General features: G+C 57.8%; 2 protein-coding genes and 1 non-coding gene across 3 annotated transcripts in view; 2 read left to right on the top strand and 1 right to left on the bottom strand.

The window, feature by feature from the left end:
- TICRR (TOPBP1 interacting checkpoint and replication regulator) overlaps positions 1–6,916 on the top strand; it is a 48,757-nt gene extending 41,841 nt beyond the window's left edge. The window contains exons 20-22 of the mRNA XM_070400337.1: positions 3,882–5,808; positions 5,886–6,011; positions 6,497–6,916. Coding sequence (XP_070256438.1) covers positions 3,882–5,808; positions 5,886–6,011; positions 6,497–6,606 — 2,163 coding nt within the window. The 3' untranslated portion in view covers positions 6,607–6,916. The remainder of the gene's footprint in view (positions 1–3,881; positions 5,809–5,885; positions 6,012–6,496) is intronic.
- Positions 6,917–7,156: 240 nt separating this feature from the next.
- Positions 7,157–22,400, bottom strand: part of KIF7 (kinesin family member 7) — a 27,483-nt gene continuing 12,239 nt past the window's right edge. The window contains exons 10-19 of the mRNA XM_070400552.1: positions 21,893–22,030; positions 14,696–14,898; positions 12,540–12,737; positions 12,042–12,167; positions 11,728–11,931; positions 9,579–9,794; positions 8,882–9,088; positions 8,159–8,357; positions 7,936–8,082; positions 7,157–7,777 (exon numbers count right to left, since the gene is read on the bottom strand). Coding sequence (XP_070256653.1) covers positions 7,455–7,777; positions 7,936–8,082; positions 8,159–8,357; positions 8,882–9,088; positions 9,579–9,794; positions 11,728–11,931; positions 12,042–12,167; positions 12,540–12,737; positions 14,696–14,898; positions 21,893–22,030 — 1,961 coding nt within the window. The 3' untranslated portion in view covers positions 7,157–7,454. The remainder of the gene's footprint in view (positions 7,778–7,935; positions 8,083–8,158; positions 8,358–8,881; positions 9,089–9,578; positions 9,795–11,727; positions 11,932–12,041; positions 12,168–12,539; positions 12,738–14,695; positions 14,899–21,892; positions 22,031–22,400) is intronic.
- On the top strand, positions 20,064–20,167 carry LOC138998721 (U6 spliceosomal RNA). Its single transcript, XR_011469225.1, has one exon. It is a non-coding gene; the product is annotated as a U6 spliceosomal RNA (small nuclear RNA).

Genomic DNA, 22,400 nt, shown 5'->3' with positions numbered 1-22,400 from the left:
GAGAAGAATGAAACCAGAGAGAAGAGTGGGAGTTCGGAGAGGTGATCAAAGGGAGCACGGGGAGGTAAGAGAAAGTTTGGAAAGAGAGTGAGCTCAGAGAGATGAGACAAAAGAGGCACATCAGACAGAAAATGGGGAGATAGAAGAGTTATACGTAGAGACGGAGAGAGAAGTGAGAAATCAGAGACAAAGAGTGGGAGCTCAGAAAGAGAGAGAGAGAGGACAGGGAGAGATGAGAGAGATCAGAGAGAAAATGAGTTCTGAGGGGGGGAGAGCAAGAAGAGTGGGTGCACAGAGAGTAGGAAGAGTGAAGAGCGTGAGATCGATCCAGGAGCGAAGAGGAGTTTAAAGGGAACGAGGGAATTGAGAGAGAGCTGGAGAATGGAGTGTGGGAGAGAAAAGATAGGGTGATATGGGAGAAGAGGAAGAACAGAGGGAGCTCAGAGAGAGAAGATTGATGAGGAACAGAGTTCAGAGAGAGGGAGAGTGAAAGAAATGATTGAGAGGAGAGTAAGGAATGAGACAGAAGAATGAGTTTAGAGAGAGAGAGGAGATTTATCGAGAGAGGTGAGAGTTCAGAAAGAAGATGCAAGTCAAACATAGAAGAGAGTGAAATGAGAAGAATGAGATTAGAGATAGAAAAGAGGGAATGGAGGAGGTCAGAGTGAGGGAGAGACCAGAGAGAGAATAGAGGGAAATCAAAGGGAGAAGAGATAGAGCTCAGAGAGGGCAATGAGCAGAGAGAAGGAGAAGCTAGGGAGATTAGAGAGATGAAAGGCAGAAGATAGATTTCAGAGCAGGATGAGAGAGAGGAGAGAGAGGAGAGAGGTCTCAGAGAGAGGTGGGAGTGAGGGGTGAGGAGAGAAAGGAAAGACAGAAGATAGATATTAGGGAGGGAGAACAGTAGGGAGAGAAGTGAGAAGAGTGGGAGCTCAGAGAAAGAGCAGAGGGAGCGTAAAAAGACAGGGAAAGAGCAGGATCAAAGAGAAAATGAGTTCTCAGAAGGGGAGAGGGAGAAGAAAGAATAGCAGAGATGAGGGGGATAGAGAGGAGTTAGAGGAGTGAAGGAGGAGAGAAGGAGGGAGCTCAGCGGGGAGGGGTAAGAAATGAAGGACAGCATACAATTCAGAGAGAGATCAGGGAGTGGAGAGAGTGAGAGAAAGATTGAGATAGAAGTGTAGGGAGTGGAGAGAGAAATTTCAGAGGAGAGAGATGAACTGAGAGAATAGAGTGACATCAGAGAGAAGAGGCAGGTCAAAGATAGTAGAGAAGTGAGAAGAATGAAATCAGAGAGAAGAGTGAGCGCTCAGAGAAAGGGGAGATGTGTGAGAAGAGACAGGAAAGAGAGGGAAGAGAGTAAGATCAAAGAGAAAAATGAGCTCTGAGGAGAGGAGAATGGGGGGAGAGGTAGGAGAGTGAGTTGGGAGAGAGTCAGAGTTCAGAGTGAAGGAGAGGAAAGGGAGACGTCAGAGAGGAGATGAGGGAGGAGAGAATTTAGAGACAGTAGAGGGAAGTGAGATTGAGCTCAGAAATAAAGAGCCGGAGATCAGAGAAAGAATAGTGCAGAGAGAAGAGGCGTCAGGGAGATGGGAGAGAATAGAGGGAAATTAGAGAAACGAAAGGCAGAAGATAGATTTCAGAGGGATGAGGGAGAAGAGTGGGATAAGGGAAAGTAGAGAAAGTTGAGAGGAGAGAGAAATGAGGGAAGATGGAGATGAAAAGATTTCAGAGAGAAGAGTGGGAAAGAGAGGGGGAGTGTAGGTATTGAGATTAGAGAGAAGAGAGGGCTGAGACATTGATGCTAGAGAGAGGAGAAAGGGTTCACAGATAGAGAAGACATATATCGAGGGAGCTCAGAGGGGGAGATGTGAGGCTGATTAGAGAGAGTCCATGGGAAGGAGAGAGAAGAGTGGGGTAAGAGAAAGAGCAGAGGGACCTCGGAAAGAAGAGAGTGGCATTACAGAGATGACAGATGGCGAGAGGGGAGTAAGAAGTAAGAGAGGAGATTTCGATCAGAGAGTAGAAGGAAGAACATATAGTGAGAAGAGCTATATTGACAGCGGTCACCCAGAGAGGTGAGAGACGAGTTCACAGAGGCAGAGAGAGCAAAGTGAGAAAGAAGTGATCAAAGAGACAGAGAAAGATGAGAGGGAGAGTGGGAAGGGTACAGGGAGAAATGAGTTCTGAGAAAGGAGAGGAAGGGGGAAATCCGAGAGGTCAGGGAGATGAGAGAATAGAGGGCAATTGGAGAAGGGATTTCTAAGCGAGAGGCCAGATCAGAAAAAGTTGAGAGAGAAGAAGTGAGTTCAGAGAGGGAGGTGAACAGAGAGAAGAGACATCAGAGAAGACAGGGAGATGGGAGAGAATAGAGGAAAGTTGGGAAGAGAAATGAGACAGAGGAGAGAGAGGAAGATCGAGTCAAGAGAGTCCAAAAGAGGGAGGGTGGGGGGGAGAGAATGTTTAGAGAGAAGACAGGAGATGTGCGATAGGAGTGAATTCATGGAGGGAGAGAGAGGAGAGAGAAGAATGAAATCAGACAGAGACTGCAGAGGGAGAAGATGGAAAAGAGACATCTGAGGTGATCGAAGAGAGAAAGATCAGAGCGGGGAGAGAAGGGGAAGGTTGGGTAGATGAAAGGGAGGTGAGAGATGTGTGAGGAGAGAATAGGGGGCTCAGAGCTGAGACAGACCAGAGGCCACTCACCTGCTTTCTGCTCACCTGCAGCGAGTGCATTTCCTTGTGTCCGCAGCGTAGATTTCAGATTTGGGGTGGCATTCACAGGTCACCATTTTTATTTCAAACTAGGCTGAGACCCAACATTAGAACATTTTCTTGCTTACCTGTCTTTTGTCTCTGAACCTCTTGGGGAGAAAGAGGGGGATGTTAAAGGTTTTTTGTGTGTGTGCTTTTTACCTTTACTCAAAATTTTTTATACCCACAGTTCCCTCCCAGCCCCCAACCCTTTTAAAAATTTTATCTTTATTGATTTCAGAGAGGAAGGTGAGGGAGGGAGAGAGAGAAACATCAATGTTGAGAATCATCCATTGACTGCCTCCTGCATGCCCCCTACTGGGGGTCGAGCCCACAACCCGGGCATGTGCCCTGACTGGGAATCCAACCTTGATCTCCTGGTTCATAGGTCGACGCTCAACCACTGAGCCACACCAGCTGGGCCCCCTTCACCTGTTGATACTCTTTCTTGGGTATCCCCCCAATCCCTTTCCGCTCCGGCCTCCATTGGTCTAACAGCGAGCTGTCCTGCAGCTCCCTCTGGCCCCATGCAGGCTCCTGACATTGCATTAGCCACACGCGCTGTCCCGTCCACCCCCGTGAGCACCTGACTAGCAGGCAGTGTTCCTGTCAGGGTGCAGCCGTGGGAGGCGTGTGGGCTCCTTACCTGTAGGTGTGCAGGCTCTTGGCATTCGGGGAGTCATTTCGTGTCTGGTGCCCTCTGTGTGTGTGTCCCATGCTCCCCCACCCCCCTACACACACGCGCGCGCGCATTGCCTGGCGCACAGTAGATGCTCAGTGATCCCATGGTGGCCGCGGGTGTGCGGCCAGTGGTGTGACAGCAGAGGCTGCCTCGGGGACCGGTGTCCTGTAGGAGGAAGGCCAGCTGAGCTGTGCCCGAGTGAGATATGCAAACACTGAGATGACTGGTCTCAGGGAGACGGGCTGGGTGTGCGCTCGGTGTTAGAAAACATGGCCACACAGCGGTGAGTCCTGCTGTGGCCGTGGACTCGCGTCATTGCCAAGATCGTGCCTTCGGCAGCCTGTCGGTCTCCCACTCGCCTTTCTAATCGCCCCAGAGGTTACAGGACCTCCATTCCTAGGGAGTGTGGGTTACCGTGTTCAACCACTAAACTCAGTTTTCCTTGCAGACGCCTAAGAAGAGTTCCTGGAAGCCTCCCTGCTCTCCAAGAGCTACGCCCCGAAGGCCCCCTCATGCCCCTCGCACGCCGCAGACTCCCCTGTGCTCCCCCCAGAGGCGGCAGAAGCCCTGTGCAGCCCGCACACCCGCCAGACAGGGGCTGTTTCAGTCCCCTAAGGACTCCGCGCCCCACGGCCGCCAATCACCTTCTCCGCCCCCAGCCTCTCCGCTCGGAAGCCCCCTGCCCGAAGGCGGCGCCTCTCCCCTGGGAACGAGCCCGAGAACTCCCCGAAGGCCGGGCGGCCAGCCCCTGCGGCTTCTGCAGAGCCCCCCCTGGCTGCCCTCAGTGGCTTCCAGTCCAGAAAGCACCCCGCGTCCGGCAGCCTGGGGGGCGCCCAGAGAAACTGCCCGCGTGGCTGCACCTCCGACTCAGAAGCCCCAGCACCCCCACCACCTCGGAGCCTCTTGGGGTGAGGAGCCGGCACAGAGAGGGAGCGTGAACGCTGGCAGAACCCCGACAAGACCAGGGGACACAGCCGAGCCCGCTTCCCCGCCGGCGTCTCCTCTCGCCTCCCCTGCGGGTGGCTTTCCCGAGAGTCCCCCCAGGACAGCCTCGGCCAAGTCCCCTCACCCTGGACAACTGGACGGGAGAGAGCCCCCCAGGACCTCAGGGCGAGCCAAGCCTGACGCCAGCCCCTGCTACCCCCCTGAAGGGGGGACGAGGCTGGGAAACCCCTCCAGTCCCAAGAGGGGCTCCCTGGAGGGCCAGCCCCATCCCTGCACCACTCCTGCCCACGGCACGGACACCAGGAGGCAGCAGCAGGAGGGGGGCCCCTCTCCGCCCTCTGAAGGGCACAGTGACCCGGGGCCTGGCTGCAGGACCGGCTGGCACATGTCCTGCCCTGTGCTCGCTGCAAGGGACACGGAGCCCCTCCCTGTCCCGGGCAAAGCTGAGGACGGGAACAGCCACATTGCTCCCGTGGGAGACGGCGAGGGGTTAAGGCCGGCGGTTGCCGGGGAGCAGCCTCCTGACCCTGGGACTCCTCCCTCCGCGCCCCACTCTCCCCGGACACCCCCCGGCGCCCTGCGCTGTGAGGCCCCGCTCGAGCGCCTGCCAGTGTCCGCTCAGCTGTCGGAGGCCCCTGCCCACCCCCAGGCCTACGAGATGGAGCTGGACGTGCAGGCTGGGGGGCTGCCCAAGCTTCAAATCAAGAAGGTGGACACCAGCCCGGGGTCAGACGCCGAGCCGCTGAGAAGGGACCCAAGTGTCCCCCCCGGCCTGGGCGTGCCCAGGGGCAGCAAGGCCTCGAGACCCGACACCTACACGTCCCCCCCCTGCCTTCGCCCTGCGCACAGCAGTCCCAGCAAGAACGGCGGACAGACCTACATCTGTCAGTCCTGCACCCCCACCCGCTGCCCCTCGAGCACCCCCAGCCCGTTCCAGGCAGACACTGGGGTTCCCTGGACACCATCTCCCAAGCACAGCGGGAAGACGACCCCGGACACGATCAGGGACTGGCCGCGGAGGAAGCGGGCGGTGGACGGCAGCCTGGGCACCCCTTCGGGCAGGGCCGACGCGGGCACAGACCTTGGTGCAGGCGGGTCGCTGCTGCGGCCGGAGGGCATGGACCTGGAGCTCGGCCTCCACAAGACTCGCATCCTGGGGGACTTTGAGCTCGAGGGGGTGTGTCAGCTGTCAGATCAGTCCCCTCCTGGAGCCGGAGATGGGGTGTCTGGGTCCGAGGATGCCTCCCCCTGGGGGCCGCCTGGGAGGGGCTCCAGGAAGAGGCTGCTCTCAGCTGAGGACGCCGAGTGTGAAGCCAAGAGAGCCTGTGGCCAGCAGAGAGAGGACCCAGAGCCTCGGGGCGAGGCCAGGTCTCCAGGGCCGGGCCTGCAGCAGCTCCTGTCCGCAGGCGATGACGAGCCGGGGGTCTCGGGTAAGTGGTGACCGCGCTGGGCCTGGCTTGGGCTTTGGGGCACCTCGGGCCGTGCTGACCGCCTGCCGTTGTTGTAGGATCCACGCCCCCTCCCGGCCGTGCCGTGCGCGGCGGCCTCTCTGCCCGCGGGCTCCAGGCCCTGACGCAGTCCCCTCTGCTGTTCCACGGGAAGACACCCGCCTCGCAGGGCCAGGACGCCCCGGGTAAGTCGTGGGAGGGCCCACACGTGGGGTGCCCTGGGGGGAGCGCAGGGCTGCCGGGCAGCTGCGTTTTGCAGGAGGCGTAGGGACAGTGACTTCGCGGTGCCCACCCAGGGAACCCACAGTCCCACCAAATGCTTGAGGTTCCTGAAAGCGGTGGCAGGCGTGGGCGCACGGGGCAGTCCCTGGAGGCTGAGCCGGTCCTCCCGTGTCTGCGCGGCCGTGACAGGGCCGCCCGCAGCCTCGGAAGCACTGGCTGAGCCTGAGATGCAGGTTAGGCGGTTCCTCCGCGATGGTCAGGGGAGCAGGAGGGGCCGCCCGTGTCCCTCCCCTCAAGGCCACGACAGCCTACGAACCCCGCAGACCTGAGACAAAGCAGAGCCGGTGCAGGAGGGGCAGCAGGGACTCGGAGTGGGGGAGGCCGGTGAAGCCTCGTGGCCAGGCCCGGCCTCTGCCGCGCCCTCAGCTGCCCGTCTGCCTGGCTCTAGATGAGGACGCGGATGTGTTTCCCGCCACGGAGGACTCTCCATTCAGCCGAGCCTTTTCCAGGACCCGCCCCGTCAGCAGGACGTACTCGCGGAAGAAGCTGATCAGCTAGAAGGGGGGCCGGCAGGGCCTCTAACCAGACACTACAGAGCTGCCCGGCCCCTCCCTGCACTCGGGCCGCTGCTCCCTGGGGCGGGAACGCTGTCTGCCCGGGGGCACCAAGGAGCTGGGGGCTGGGTCCCAGCCTCCACCTCCCGGGCCCTGGGCTGTCCCTGAGGCTGCCTGGGGCTCCGGAACCAGACGGGCCCTGTCAGGTCAGGAGCCCATTCCAGCCCCCCCAGCCCCGCGGCCTCCCTTGTGAAGGGGGAGGAAGGGCCCCAGGACAGGCCGGGGCGGGCGCATCCCTTCCCCCTGACAATAAAGTTACCTCTGTACTTGGTGCGGCTTCTGTGAATGTTCGCCGGCGCCTCACTGACCTGCCCTGAGCTTCCGGGGCAGCCACGCCGGGGTCTGCCCCAGAGCCGTCCCCGCGCCACTGGGGAGACGCACCGCACCGCCTCTTGGGCGCGCAGAGTCACAGCGTCCCGCGTCCGACTCCCTCCGAGCTGCTGTCCCAGGTCTGCTCCCTACTGCTGTCCATCACGCTCCGCGGGAACCCCCGGTTCTCAAGCGGTTGCTCTCATTTATTATAAAATCGTTTCACAAAATTCTACAAAACGTGTCCCCATTTTCCCAGGTCCGTGTGCCCATCTAGACACGGGCCGTCCTGTGGCCGGTGCAGGTCCCGAGCCCGGAACGCCCTGAACGGGCCAGAGGTGGCCGCGGGCCCCGCACTTGGAAGGAGGGGGTGGCGGGGATCGGCCTTAGAGGAACTGAGGCCAGTTCACGCGGCTGGTGGTCATGTGAGGCGGACGCACACGGCCGTACCTGTCAGGCCCGGCCCCCATCAAGGTGGCGGGACTACAGCGGGTGCCTCCGCACGTCGATGATGCCCGGGCTGGCCCTCCGCCGCTCCCGCCGGGGCCTGGCCAGGGGCCCGAGGTTCCAGGGCGGCCCCGCCTCCCCGCCAGGGAGCACTCGCCCCAGGGGGGGCTCCGCGGCCTCCGGGGCGCCCTGCTCCTCACCGCCCAGGCTGGAGCGCTTCCACGTCAGCGGGAGCGGGGCGTGCACCAGGTCCCGCGCCTCCTCCCGGGCTCGGGGGGCGCCCTCCGCGAGGGGGGGCTGCCAGAGCTCGTCTTCGTTTCCAGGCTGGCGGTTCTCCGGGCACAGGACCTTCTCCCCACCTGTCACGGAACGACACCCTCGTCAGAAAGGGGGTGGCAGCCCCTCCTCAGCCCCAGCTCCTGCGCCCAAAATGACCTGGGAGAGCTGGCACCAAAGCAGCGGGGGGCGGGGGGAGGGGGGACACGACCCGCCATGGGCAAGGCGCCCGAGCGCTCACCCCGGCTCTGGGCCGCGGCGCTGCCCCCGCTCAGCCTCTGCCTCAGCTCCTGGTTTGCCCACACGTGGCGGCCCAGCTCCCGCTCCAGGGCCTGGATCCTGCCCTCGTACTGCCGCCTGCTGTCGGCCAGCCCCTCGCCCAGGTGGTCTGGGGGGACAGAGGGGAGGGTGGCAGGTGGTGGGCAGCCGGGGCGCAGGGGCGCGGGGCTGGGAGGCGGCCTCACCTCGGCTCTGCTGCAGGAGCAGCTGCACGTTCTGCTCGTGCTCCTTCTGCTGCAGCGTCAGCTGGCGGTCGGTCTCCAGGCGCTGCCGCTCCAGCGCTGCCTCCAGCCAGAACACCAGCCGCTGCTGCTCCTCCAGCTGCATCTCCAGCTCCGAGAAGGCCACCTGCTGCTGGTGCTGCTCCTCGCGCAGCGTCACCACCTGCGCCGAGGCCGCCGCTCAGGATCGGCCGGGCCCAGGCTCAGACCCAGGCGCCCTCGCCCAGGGGCAGTGCCCACCGCTCCACAAATATTGGGAAACCACGGGGCCTCAGACGCCTTCTCACAGCGCTCCAGGCAGTGATTCCCAAGTTAGGAGTGTTACTGGCCGCCCCCACCTCCAACTTTAGGGCTTCAGGGGGGCCAGGATTTGGGCCTCGACATGGACATGTGAGCCTGTCCTGTGTGTGGCAGGAAGTTGAGCAGCGTCCCTGGCCGCTGCCCCTACTGTTGTGACAAAGGCCCCCCCCCCCAGACACCTGTTGGGGGGGGGGCGAACTCATCCCACTGAGAACCAATGACCAGCAAAGGCCACCCTGAAGGTGCCAATCAGGCGGGGAGGGGAGGAGAGGGGAGGGAAGGTGGAGATGGGGGTGGAGGAGACCTTCCGTCTTGCTAAGTAGAACAGGCTTTAGAGAGAGACTGAGGCGGCGGGGCTCCGGGAGGGGCGGGCTGGTGCTGACCCACCTTGTCGAAGTACTTGCAGAGGAGGGCCCTGGTCTCGGAGGACGAGAGGTAGCTGAGCTTGGCCATGAGGTTCATCTCGCATTGCGACAGCAGGGAGGCCGAGGCTCGCAGCACCCGCTGCCGGGAGGTGATGGCCTCGTTCTTGTACTCGATGGCTGCGTCCAGGGCCTCAATGGCCTCGTCCAGCTGGAACAGCGTCCGCTCCTCCTGCGGGGACGTGGCATACACGGGGTGGGGTGACCGCCGAAGATGTGGGCATGCACAGGGTGGGGTGACTGTCTGGGGTCGTGGCATGCACGGGTCGGGGGGTTCCCCATTTCCTAAACAACTAAGTCCTAGCACACAGCCACAACTGACCCCTAAGTGTCCCCTTGCCCTGGGCTGACACAGCCAGACCCCTGGGGAGGCTGGGGCTCTGCACTAAGGGAGCTGGGAGTACCCTACACTGAGGGAGGGCCTGGCAGGACCCCTCGGTCCCAACACTCATGCCCACAGGAGAGCTGAGATGTGGGCGGCTCAGTGCACACAGGATGCAGAGTCCGGTGCAGCTGGAGGGAACGAGGGGCGGCAGCCCCGGCCCGTCTGTCCCCGACCAGGGCTAGAGCAGGGCCCGTCCAACACGCGCTCCAGCCCCGCCTTGTGGGCTGCCACCCAGGGCGGGCCGTGTCCCACAGCAGCGCGGCCGGGCTGGGCGCACCTCGGGCGACAGCAGGCTGCCCTGCCGCAGCTTGCCGTCGATCTCCAGGCGCTGCTTCAGCAGCGAGTCCTTCTCCTGGCGCAGGGCGTCGATCTCCCCGCGGATCTGCTGCTGGCTCTGGGCACTGCCCTGGCGCAGCTGCCCGCTCTTCTCCGACAGCTCCCGCTCCAGGTGCTCCAGCCGGCTGGACACGCGCACGATGTCCTCGGTCAGGGCCTGGGCGGCACCGGGGTGTCAGGGGAGGGGCCGGCCCCACCTCGGGGTGACGGCCACCGGTCGGATGCTAAGCAGGCCTCTCGGTCCTGCAGAAGCTGGGGTGGGGGCGGGGGGTGATGGGGGGAGCAGAGATGGCCAGGAGGGTGCGGACGAGCGGAATACAAGGCCCTCCTGACGGGGACACATGGGCCGAGGCAGAGCAGGGGATGGGTGGCCCCTTACTGAGGTGACTTGAGTTTGTGATGGGAATTATGGGAAATTAGGGGCCAAACCCCAAAGGCCTTCCCGGGAGCCTGAAGTGGGAGGAAGCGAGGGCTCGAAGGACCACAAGACACGGATTATCCAGCAGCACCCTGGGCCCTGCACCGGGAGTGCCGCCTGCACCCGCTGCTGGGACAGGCTCGGGGCTCTGCGTCTGACACCCCTCAAATCCCACGGCAACGTGAAGGTGGCCCAGGAACATCCTACCCCACCCCACCCCCCGCCCCCCGGGAACAAGGAAGCCCCAAGCCAGGTGGGGCCAGGGCTCTGCCTCCTTGGGCCCCTCACCACCCACCCTGTCTATCTGCTGCTCCTTCTGCCTGCACAGTCCCGAGCAGGGGTTACAAAGGGGGAACAGCCCTAGCCGGTTTGGCTCAGTGGATAGAGCGTCAGCCTGCGGACTGAAGGGTCCCGGGTTCAATTCTGGTCAAGGGCACATGCCCAGGTTGTGGGCTCGTGCAGGGGTCGTGCAGGAGGCAACCAATCAATGATTCTCTCTCATCCTTGATATTTCTCTCTCTCTCTCTCTCTCTCTCTCTCTCTCTCTCTCTCCCCCTTCTTCTCTGAAATCAATTTAAAAAAATATTTTTAAAAAAGTTAAAAAAAGGCCCCAACCGGTTTGGCTCAGTGGGGGGATTCCCCATTTCCTAGACAGCTAAGTCCTAGCACACAGCCACAACTGACCCCTAAGTGTCCCCTTGCCCTGGGCTGTCACAGCCAGACCCCTGGGGAGGCTGAGACTCTGCACTAAGGGAGCTGGGAGTACCCTACACTGAGGGAGGGCCTGGCAGGACCCCTCAGTCCCGACACTCATGCCCACAGGGGAGCTAAGATGTGGGCGGCTCAGTGCACACAGGATGCAGAGTCCGGTGCAGCTGGAGGGAACGAGGGGCGGCAGCCTGCGGACTGAAGGGTCCCAGGTTTGATTCTGGTCAAGGGCATGTACCTGGGTTGCGGGCACATCCCCAGTGGGAAGTGTGAAGGAGGCAGCTGATCAATGTTTCTCTCTCATTGATGTTTCTAACTCTCTATCCCTCTCCCTTCCTCTCTGTAAAAAAATAAAATACATATATATTTTTAAAAGTTTAAAAAAGAAAAAGGAGGGGATGCCCTAGCCGGTTTGGCTTAGTGGATAGAGCATCTGCCTGCGGACTGAGGGGTCCCGGGTTCGATTCTGGTCAAGGGCATGTACCTTGGTTGCGGGCACATCCCCAGTCGGGGGAGTGCAGGAGGCAGCTGATGGATGTTTCTCTCTCTTCGATGTTTCTGACTCTATCCCTCTCCCTTCCTCTCTGTAAAAAATCAATAAAATATATTTAAAAAAAAAAAAAAAAAGAAAAAGGAGGGGAACAAATTGTGGGGAGGGTACTTGGAGAGGTTCCACCCTGGCAGCAGAACCTGTGGGATCCATAGACTTATAAAGCCCAGCAGGGCGGGTCCCCACCTACCTGGACCTCAGGGACCTCCGGCATGGCCCCCACCTGCCTGGACCTGGGGGGGGGGGTCCCCACCTGCCCGGACTCAGGGACCTCTGGCATGGCCCCCACCTGCCCGGACTCAGGGGCGGCCCCCCACCTGCCTGGACCTGGGGGGGGGGGGTCCCCACCTGCCCGGACTCAGGGACCTCCGGCATGGCCCCCACCTGCCTGGACCTGGGGGGGTGGGTCCCCACCTGCCCGGACTCAGGGGCGGCCCCCACCTGGCTGGACCGCAGGCGCTTGCTCTCCAGCCCCGTCTTCTCCTGCACCAGGGCCTCCTTCTTGGCCAGGATGGCCTCCCGCTTGCGCAGCTCCTCCCCCAGCTCCTCCAGCGCCCGCCGCTGCTGCAGCACCTTCTCCATCTCCTGGTCCAGCCACTTCTTCTGCTCCTCGATCTTCTGAGGGGAGTGGGGGGGCGGGGCGGGCGCTCAGTGCTCAGCGCTCACGCCTGCTGTGCGGGCAGCCCCTCCCCCTCCCCCAGGTGCGGCTGTGGGTGCCCGGCGCCCACCTGCTGCTGCTCCAGGGTGAACACCGAGCCGCTGCTGCCGCTGCGCCGCTTCCTCTGGAACGCCGCGATCTCCTCCGTCTTGATGCGCAGGATCTTCTGCTGCTGCTCGTGCTTCAGCTCCAGCTCCTGCGGGCGCGCAGGGGAGAGGCTGGGGGCGCGCAGGGGAGAGGCTGTGGGCGCGCAGGGGAGAGGCTAGGGGGCGCGCAGGGGAGAGGCTAGGGGGCGCGCTGGGGAGAGGTGCAGGGCCAAGGCGAATAGCGCCACCTTCTGGCCAGAGCCTAGGTGCGCCTGCCCCTCCGGACGCAGCCCAGCACAGCCCCCAGCCTCACACCCCCGGCCCCATGTCGCTGGGACCAGCGCACAGGAGCAAACACTGACGGGGCTCCTACAAGGTGAGGTGCCCGCCGCCTCACAGGGCTCGTGACACTGGCCTTGACTTTCCCCTAACCGCTCCCTTTCCAGTGAGAGACCCTCGGGAGGCCCCGGGCCGAGCCCGACCTTGACGCGGTGCTGCCGCTTGCTCATCTCCGTCTCCAGGCGCCGCTTCTGCTCCGTCTCCTCGCGCAGCCGCCGCTGCAGCTGGCCCTGCTGCTGCCGCATGAGCTGCACGTTGCGCTCCAGCTCCCGCAGCCGCTTCTCGCTCTGGGCCGACAGCGACGCCAGCCGCTCGGTCGCCTGCTTCTTCTCCCTCAGCACCTGCGACCAGCACAGCCTCCGTGGGCCCCAGAGCCCCGCTCAACAAAGGGGGCAGGACCCAAGGAGGGGAGCGGGCGGAGGGACAGACAGACAGGAAAGCAGGAGGATGGGCCCAGCCGGTGTGGCTCAGTGGATAGAGCGTCGGCCTGCGGACTGAAGGGTCCTGGGTTCGATTCCCGCCAAGGGCACATGCCCGGGTTGTGGGCTTGACCCCCAGTAGGGGGCATGCAGGAGGCAGTGGATCAATGATTCTCATCATTGATGTTTCTCTCTCTCTCTCCCTTCCTCTCTAAAATCACTTAAAATATTTTTTTAAAAAGGAACTCAGGAAAATAAAAACAGGAAGATGGATGTTTACTTCGTGCCAGCCTAAGTGCTCTGTGCACGCTCAGTGACTAACAATCCTACCGAGGAGCACGATTATCGTCAGCCCCGTGAACAGATTAGGGAACAGAGGCACAGAGAGGCCAGGAAACTTGGCCAAGGACACACAGCAAGTAACTGGCAGAGCTGGCATTCAGACCCGAACCCCTCCCAGAGCCCGTGCCCGTGCCCGCTCTACTGATGGTGTCCTGGACACCCGACTGAGCAAAGAAGGAATGAACGGTGGATGGACAGCTGCATCATGGAGGGACCGCAGGGTGGATGCACAGAAAGGTGGGTGGGACGGATCATGGAGAGATGAAAACCAGGATGCAGGGATGGATGGAAGGGAACAGAAAGACGGAAAGGTGAAGGGGTAAATGGACGGTTAGTCACATCAGCTGATAAGCACGGATTAGAGCAAGCATGTCAAACTCGTGGCCCGAGGGCCGCATGGGGCCCCCAACAAGTATTTTTGCTGCCCAGCCAATGTATGTAAGATATGATTTAATAAAAATTTCGCAACTAGCCCTGACCGGTTTGGCTCAGTGGATAGAGCATCGGCCTGCACACTCAAGGGTCCCAGGTTCGATCCCGGTCAAGGGCATGTACCTGGGTTGCGGGCACATCCCCAGTAGGGGGTGTGCAGGAGGCAGCTGATCGATGTTTCTCTCTCATCGATGTTTCTAACTCTCTATCCCTCTCCCTTCCTCTCTGTAAAAAATCAATAAAATATATTTTTAAAAAAATTTCACAACTTAATTTTCACAATATCCTGTTATAATTTTTAATGACGAACTACCCTAATGATTGGTTACTATTATCGTGTAGCATTCATGTCCCTTACGCGCCTTACGCAAGGTGCACCGTTTCTCTAGCAGCGAATATTTTAGCAGCCGATGGCCATGTCCTTCGTCTTGGACTGACGTGTTTGGTGTGCGCCACAGGAAATGTTTCGCTCTCGGAGAACAAGAAAAATAGGTTTATTTGCGTGACGCTTATTCATTTGTGCCGTTATTCCGTGTCTGGTAAGCTAATGTTCAAGAAAAATATTAATTTTTATTAAAATGTTCTATTTTACGTTACCGATGACTCATTTATCTCAGCCCTTTGCGTTCAGCATGTCTCTATCAAAACAAACCACGTTTCTATGAACATGGAAGCTTCTGTTGTTTTGTGGCCACATCCCCGTAAACCTTGTTTATTGGGCCCGTGTGAGCCTGTGAGTTTGAATTGCTTGGATTAGAGGGATGTAGGCTGCGGGGAGACAGAGGGAAGATGGGGGGAGAGGAAAGGGAATGGGAGCTGGAAGGACAGACAGACGGATGAGGGCGGGGAGGCTGCATGGGGAGGGTCCACGTCCTTCCCACGCCCACCGCTCACCCTCCTGGTGGGGGGGGGGGGGGTGTCAGCAGGACCCGCCTCCCCGCCTCCCCGCCTCCCCTCCTCGGCTCTGCCTAAAGCTGATCCGAACCCTGGCGGTGCGGCCCCGACAACACCAGCCTCAGCCTGGGGGCCCGCAGGGCGTCAGCACCGCAGCCCAGGACCCGCAGAGGCCTGGGCCCCCACAGCCGCCCCCCCGGGCCCGCACGGACCTGCACCTGGTTCTGGGCGGCGGCCACCCGCCGGCGGAACTCCTGCAGCCGCGACCGCTCGCCCGCGTCCTGGGGCTCCCTGCCCTCCAACTCCCGCAGCTGCCGCTGCCCTTCGCTCAGCTCGGCCCGCACCCGCTCGGCCTCCTGCTCCAGCTCCCGGATGCGCTGGCTGTGCTGGCGGTTCAGGGCCTGGGCCGCCTTCCCTGGGGGGGGGTGGGAGGGGGGCGGGTCAGGACGGGCCACCCCTCCCCCACGGACCGTCCGCTGGGTCCCCTGGGAGGCTTCCCGGACCCGTCAGCCACGGACACCCGGGGTTTGCCCAGCCTTTGTGCCACCAAAACCATGACTGACTCAGGATTTCGCTTTACATTGACTCGCCTTTAATTTTTTAAAAACATTTTTTATTGAATTCAGAGAGGAAGGGGGAGAGAGAGAAACATCAATGATGAGAGAGAATCATGGATCAGCTGCCTCCTGCACGCCCCGCACTGGGGATGGAGCCCACAACCCGGGCATGTGCCCTGACCGGGAATCGAACCATGACCTTCTGGTTCAGAGGTTGACACTCAACCACTGAGCCACACCAGCCCGGCTTGACTCACCCTTTAAATCAGCCTCAACCGTAACAGTGACCCGGGGACACTGTGGATGAACTAGCATTTTTGGCAAAAACGTGCTAAAATAAATACACACCGGAGCCTGCACATAATGAAGCCTCTAAAACGAACTTCATGGGCAGGGAGCGTGGAGGACAGAGGGCAGGGCAGGTGACACCACGAGGCCGCAATCACATCCCCGGGCTGAGCAGGCAAGAGGAAGGAGGTGTCAGAGGCCCGACCAGCAAACGGGGCGCGGGGGACGCGTCTGGAGCCGGAGCCAAGCTGGCCAGCGAGCCGCACAGACACGGCTGAATGATGGAGGACGTGTGCTTATGCCCCGGGCACCGAGGCCACGGCTGGGAACGATGTGCTCATGGCACTTCGGTCAGGAAAAAAGAAAACATCCCCCAGGAAGCTGAAAGGTGTGGCCTGAGATGACATGTCTGGGGTTGGCTTCCCGGTATTTCGGGGGATGACGTCAGCATGGCAGCGGAGTGAGAAGCCTCCAGGGTTTCTCCCTGAAATTTATTTTATTTTATAAAATTTATTTGTATTGCCCTAGCCAGTTTGGCTCAGTGGATAGAGCGTCAGCCTGCGGACTCAAGGGTCCCAGGTTCGATTCCGGCCAAGGGCATGCGCCTGGGTTGCGGACACATCCCCAGTAGGGGGTGTGCAGGAGGCAGCTGATCCATGTTTCTCTCTCATCGATGTTTCTAACTCTCTATCCCTCTCCCTTCCTCTCTGTAAAAAATCAATACAAAAATATATTTAAAAAATATATATATATATATTTATTGATTTCAGAGAGGAAGGGAGAGGGGGAGAGAGATAGAAACATCAATGATGAGGGAGAATCATGGCTCGGCTGCCTCCTGCACGCCCCCCACTGGGGATGGAGCCGGTAACCTGGGCACGTGCTCTGACCGGAAATCAAACCCAGGACCTCCTGGTTCATAGGTCAATGCTCAACCACTGAGCCACACCGGCCGGGCTCGCCCTTATATTTACAAGTTGGACAACTACAGCTCAACGAAGGACCCTCTGTTCAACACACGAGCGCGCCTGACACATCCCTGCGCTGGGACGTCGGAAGGTGGGCGTTGGGAACCAGCAGTGGGGGCGGGAAGGCCACAGCCCAGGGGCACCCACCGCGGCTCCCGCGGACAGGGAGCGGGGAGACACCAGGCTGCGCCCTCACACCACGGCCTGGAGCGTTAGTCGGACAGAGCAGTTTCCCCAGAGAAAAGGCATTGCCCTTCCCGCCTCCCATCTGCCCTCACAAGGAAAAGGAAAAAAATCACGCCTCCATCCGGCCCAAAGCACAACACAGGTTCCCGGCAATCCCTACAACTCCAGTCACAAACACCCCCTGGCGTTTTTCAAAGAAACAGAACAAAGAATCTGCAGATTCATATGGAACCACATGAGACCCGAAATAGCCAAAAAGAAAAAAAAAAACCCTGGAAAAGAGAAGAACATGGGCCCGGCAGGCGTGGCTCAGTGGTGGAGCATCGACCCAGGAACCAGGAGGTCGCGGTTGGATTCTCGGTCGGGGCACATGCCCAGGTTGCGGGCTCCATCCTGTGTGGGGCGTGCAGGAGGCAGCCGATCAATGATTCTCTCTCATCATTGATGTTTCTCTCTTTCTCTCTCCCATCCTCTCTGAAGTCAATAAAAATACATTTTTAAAAAAAGAAGAAGAAAGTGAAGTTATTAAACTCCTGACTTCAAACTACACTACAAAGTTATAGTCATTCAAACAGCATGGCATGGTAGAGAAACAGGCACACAGACCAACGGGACAGAACTGAGAGTCCAGCGGGAAACCCACATGGATACGGGCAACTGATTTCCCATGAAGGAGTCAAAAGCATGCAATGGGGCAAGGGAGGCATCTCCAGCAAACAGTGCTGGGAGACCTGAGAAACCACCCACAAAGGCATGAAGCCAGCCGGCGTCCGACACCACACACACATGGGCGCCCACATGGAGACCAGACGTGTTCAAAGAGAGAGGGCTGTGGTATGTGTGAAACTTCCTTTTTCATAAACGTAATGGGAACCACACACACGAAAACCAACACTGAGACACAGAGCTTAAAAAAAGAAGAAACAGAGGAGAGAAATGTGGAATACCACCCAACAGAAACGGGCGGGAACACACAGGAGAAGAACCTACGGAGCCCAGCCTGCGTGGCTCAGGGGTTGGGCGTTGACCAATGAACCAGGAGGTCACGATTCCATTCCCGGTCAGGACACATGCCCGGGTTGCGGGCTCGATCCCCAGTGGAGGGCGTGCAGGAGGCCGTTGATCAAGGATTCTCTCTCCTCATGGATGTTTCTATCCTCATTCCCTTTTCCCTCCCTCTCTGAAATCAATAAACCCTATATAATAAAAGGCTAATATGCAAATTGTCCCCTGGACCAGGAGTTCGACCAGGGGGCGGGGCTGGCCGGTCAATCTCCTGCGTCCCCTCCCCAGGGCTGGCCTGGCCCGATTGGCCCCAATCCGAACGGGGTGGGCCAGCAGGACCCCACCCGTGCACGAATTCATGCACTGGGCCTCTCGTGTGTCTATATAACAAAACACAAACAAACAAACAAAAAGAACCAATGGAGGCACCAAGCTTCCGGAAAACAAAGGATAAAATGGGTATAGCAAGTCCTCATACATCACTAATTACTCTAAATGTAAATGAACAATTCACCATAAAGAGGCAGAGAGTAGCAGAGTGGATCAAAAAACAAAACCCAACCATACGCTGCCTACAAGAGACGCCTCTCAGCTGCAAAGACGAAGGTAGAGCCAGATTGGAAGGGTGGGAAGCGATTTCCTAAGCCAGGGGTGGGGAACGTCCGGCCCGCGGGCCGGATGAGGCTCCGGATCTCATTTGGTCTGGCCCTGCCCAGGCGTTAGGGGCGAGTTCATTAAATGTTTGACCAAGTAGAGCAGGCTAATTTTTATGTTGATAATTCTGTATGGCCCACAAACGATGTTATCAATAGCCAAACAGCCCTTGGGAATAAGGTCTCCCACCCCTGCTATAAGCAAATAACATCCCCAGGAAAGCAGGTGCAGCCATACTTATATCTGACAAAATGGATTTCAAGGCAACAGGAGGCAAAGATGAATATCTATTTATATAAAAGGCTAATATGCAAAGTGTCCCCTCCGGAGTTCGACCGGGAGACCGGGAGTTTGATCGCTCGCTATGACGTGTGCTGACCACCAGGGGGAGGCACGGAACAAAGGAAGGTCCCGGCCGGCAGCTGGCAGCTGGGGAAGGAAGGCCCCGATCGGCCCTGATCGCTGCCCAGGCCTAGGAACCCTACCTGTGCACGAATTTCGTGCACCGGGCCTCTAGTTTTATAATGATAACAGGGACACTACAGCAAGAAAACATAACACTTCTTAACGTATATGCATCCCACCAGGGAGCATGGAAATATATGAAAAACTACTCACAGAACTAAAGGGAGAAGCAGATCAAGACACAACCATAGCTGGGGACCTTAACACCCCATTGGCAGCTCTACACAGATGATCCAAACAGAAAACCAGTAAGGAGATAGCAGCCTTTGATGACACCTTTCAGCCTCCATTACATCAAATGGACATATGTGACAGTTACAGAACCCTGCATCCCAGAACATCAGATTATACATTTCTCTCCAGCACACATGGGACATTCTCAAGGACAGACCATATGTTGGGTCACAAACTAGCCTCCACAAATTCAAGAAGATTGAAATTATACCTTGAGCCCTAGCCGGTTTGGCTCAGTGGATAGAACATTGATTCCGGTCAAGGGCACATGCCTGGGTTGTGGGCCGATCCCCAGTGTGGGGTGTGCAGGAGGCAGCCGATCAATGATTCTCTCTCATCACTTATGTTTCTCTCTCCCTCTCCCTTCCTTTCTGGAATCAATAAAAATATATTAAAAAAAGAAATTATACCTTAATCAAATGCAAAAAAGGAAGTAAAGAAACCCACAAATACGTGGAGATTAAACTCCATACGACTAAGAAGTGATTGGATCAAAGAAGGAAAAAAAAGGTGAGGTCAAAAGGTATACAGAGACAAATGAGCAGGCAACACAACATGTCAAAACCTCTGGGATGCAGCGAAAGCAGGCGTAAGGGGAAGGTTTATATCATTACAGGCTTCTCTCAAGAAACAACGGAAATCCCAAGGTAAGAACCAGCATTACATCTTAAAGAACTAGAAAAAGAAGAACAGTAGCAACCCAACGTCAGCAGAAGAAAGGGAATCATAAAAACTAGAGCAGAATTGTGCGAGAGAACAAAAGGACTATAGAAAACATTACTCCGACACAGAGCTGGTTCTTTGAAAAGATGAATAAAAATTGACAAACCCCTGGCTAGACTCACTGGGAAAAAGAGAAAAGATTCACATAAACAAAATCAGAAATAAACACGTTACCATAGACATTACAGATATACATCATATAAGAACACTAGGACAGACTAGATGCCACCAAATTCAATGACCTAGAAAAAATAGATACGTTCTTAGAAATACAGAACCTTCCTAAGCTGAATCATGAAGAACTGGAAAATCTAAATAGACCGATCAGCAGGGAGGAAATTGAAAAAAAAAAACAAAAAAAAACCACACACACATCAATAACATCCCAAAGCCCAGCCAATGTGGCTCAGTGGTTAAGCATCAACCCATGAACCAGGAGGTCACGGTTCGATTCCTGGTCAGAGCACATGCCCGGGTTGTGGGCATGTAGGGGGCGTGCAGGAGCCAGCCGATCCATGATTCTCTCTCATTACTGACACAGAGCAGATTAGCATGGCCCCTGTGCAAGGGTGACACGCAAATCCGTGAAGTGTTCCATCTATAATAATAAAAGCATAATATGCTAATTAGACCGGGCATCCTTCCGGACGTCCTTCCTTCCAGACAAAGCCATGGCAGGCGGGGGCCGAGGCAGAGGTGGCCACCGTGGCAGCGGGGGCCAAGGCCCTTGCACAAATTTCGTGCATCAGGCCTCTAGTATTTTAGAACTAACATCATTAAAATGCCCATACTACCCAAAGCAATCTACAGATTCAACTCAGCCCCTATTAAATACCAACGGCATATTTCACAGACCTGGAACCAAAGGACCCTGAACAGTTGCAGCAATCTTGAGAAAGAAGAACAAAGTTGGAAGGATCACAATACCGGGTATCAAACTATATGACAAAGCCATTATAATCAAAACAGCCTGGTCCTGGCACAAGAACAGGCATGTAGATCAATGGAACAGAACAGAGACCCCAGAAATCCCCCCACACCAATAGGGTCAATTAGTATTTGACAAAGGAGGCAAGAGCATACAATGGAGTCAAGACAGTCTCTTCAGTTCATGGCGCTGGGAAAATTGGACAGATACATGCAAAAAAATGCAACACCACCACCAACTGACACCATACACAAGAATAAACTCACAATGGATAAAAGAGTTCAATATAAGACATGAAACCATAAAAATCCTAGAATAAAACATAAGCAGTAAAATCTCAGGCATCTTACATAGCGGTCTTTTCACCAATACATCGCCTAGGGCCGTGGTCGGCAAACTGCGGCTCTCGAGCCACATGCGGCTCTTTGGCCCCTTGAGTGTGGCTCTTCCTAAGCCTTAGGAGGACCCTCATTACGTGAATAACAATGTACCTACCTATATAGTTTAAGTTTAAAAAATGTGGCTCTCAAGAGAAATTTCAATTGTCGTACTATTGATATTTGGCTCTGCTGACTAATGCATTTGCCGACCACTGGTCTAGAGCAAGAGAAACAAGGGAAGATAAACAAATGGGACCACATCAAACTAAATAGCTTCTGCAAAAGAAACCATCGACAAAATGAAAGAGAGCCCTCCCCCCTGTATGAGGGCACACACCCGCCAGTGACACATCTGATAAGGGGTGAACTTTGAAAATACAAAAAGAACTCATATAACTCAACACCAGGAAGACAACCCAATTAAAAATGGGCAAAGGAGCCCTGGCTGGTGTGGCTCCGTGGATAGAGCGTCGGCCTGTGGACTGAAGGGTCCTGGGTTCGATTCCGGTCAAGGGCACATGCCCCGGTTGTGGGCTCGATCCCCAGTAGGGGGCATGCAGGAGGCAGCCGATCAATGATTCTCTCTCATCACTGATGTTTCTATTTCTCTCTCTCCCTTTCCCTTCCTCTCTGAAATCAATAAAAAATATTTTTTAAAAATTCAACTGGTCACCACCTAAGTCACCCCCTACCCTGTCGCACACATCACCAACAGACACCGCACGATTTGGGGACGCTGTGGCCGCGACGCGACCGAGAGCTGTGTGCCCGCCCAGGGCAGCGCCCGCACACGACAAGCACTTGATAAATCACAACAGCAGGTAACGCTTCCCGGGAAGCAGTCTGAGCCCTTTGCCTGAATTAACTCATTTCATCCTCAGAACAAACCTAGAAGCAGGTACAACTGCTGCTCCCATTTCAGGAAGGAAAACGGCGGCACAGAGAGGTTACTCCACTTGCTCGAGACCACACAGCGCAAGGGGCTGAGCTGGGCACCACGCCGCCAGCGCCCGCCACTCACCGGTGCGGACCAGCTCCCCGATGAGCTCCTCCTTCATGCGGATGTTGATGGCCAGTTCCCGGATCTTCTGCTGGGCCTGGGCCAGCCGCCACTCGCAGGCCGCGGCCGCGGGGGCCTGGGCCTTGCTCCCCTGGACCACTGGACAAGGCCAGCTGTCAAGGCTGCGGCCCCGCGGACAGAGCGGGGAGGCAGGGGGTGGAGGGGAGGAAGGGGGTGCAGGGGGGAGTTTGGGGGTGGAGGGGAGGAAGGGGGTGGAGGAAGAGGCAGCAGGTTGGAGGGGAGGCAGGGGGATGGAGGGGAGAGGCAGGGGGTGGAGGGGAGGCAGGGGATGAAGGGAAGTGGTGGGGGGGATTGAGAAAGACAAGGGGGTGGAGGGGAGCGGCAGGGGGTGGGAGAGGCAGGGAGGTAGAGGAGAGGCAGGGGGTGGAGGGGGGAGTCTGGGGGTGGAGGAGGCAGGCAGGGGGTGGAGGAGGCAGGCAGGGGGGTGGAGGAGGCAGGCAGGGGGGTG

The sequence above is a fragment of the Myotis yumanensis genome, unplaced genomic scaffold (assembly GCF_028538775.1).
Source record: "Myotis yumanensis isolate MYYU_CA2020_CCGP unplaced genomic scaffold, mMyoYum1.0.hap1 SCAF_20, whole genome shotgun sequence".
NCBI classification, from domain to species: domain Eukaryota; kingdom Metazoa; phylum Chordata; class Mammalia; order Chiroptera; family Vespertilionidae; genus Myotis; species Myotis yumanensis.
Note: the sequence above shows the minus strand (reverse complement) of the source record. Positions and strands in the feature narration are given on the sequence as shown.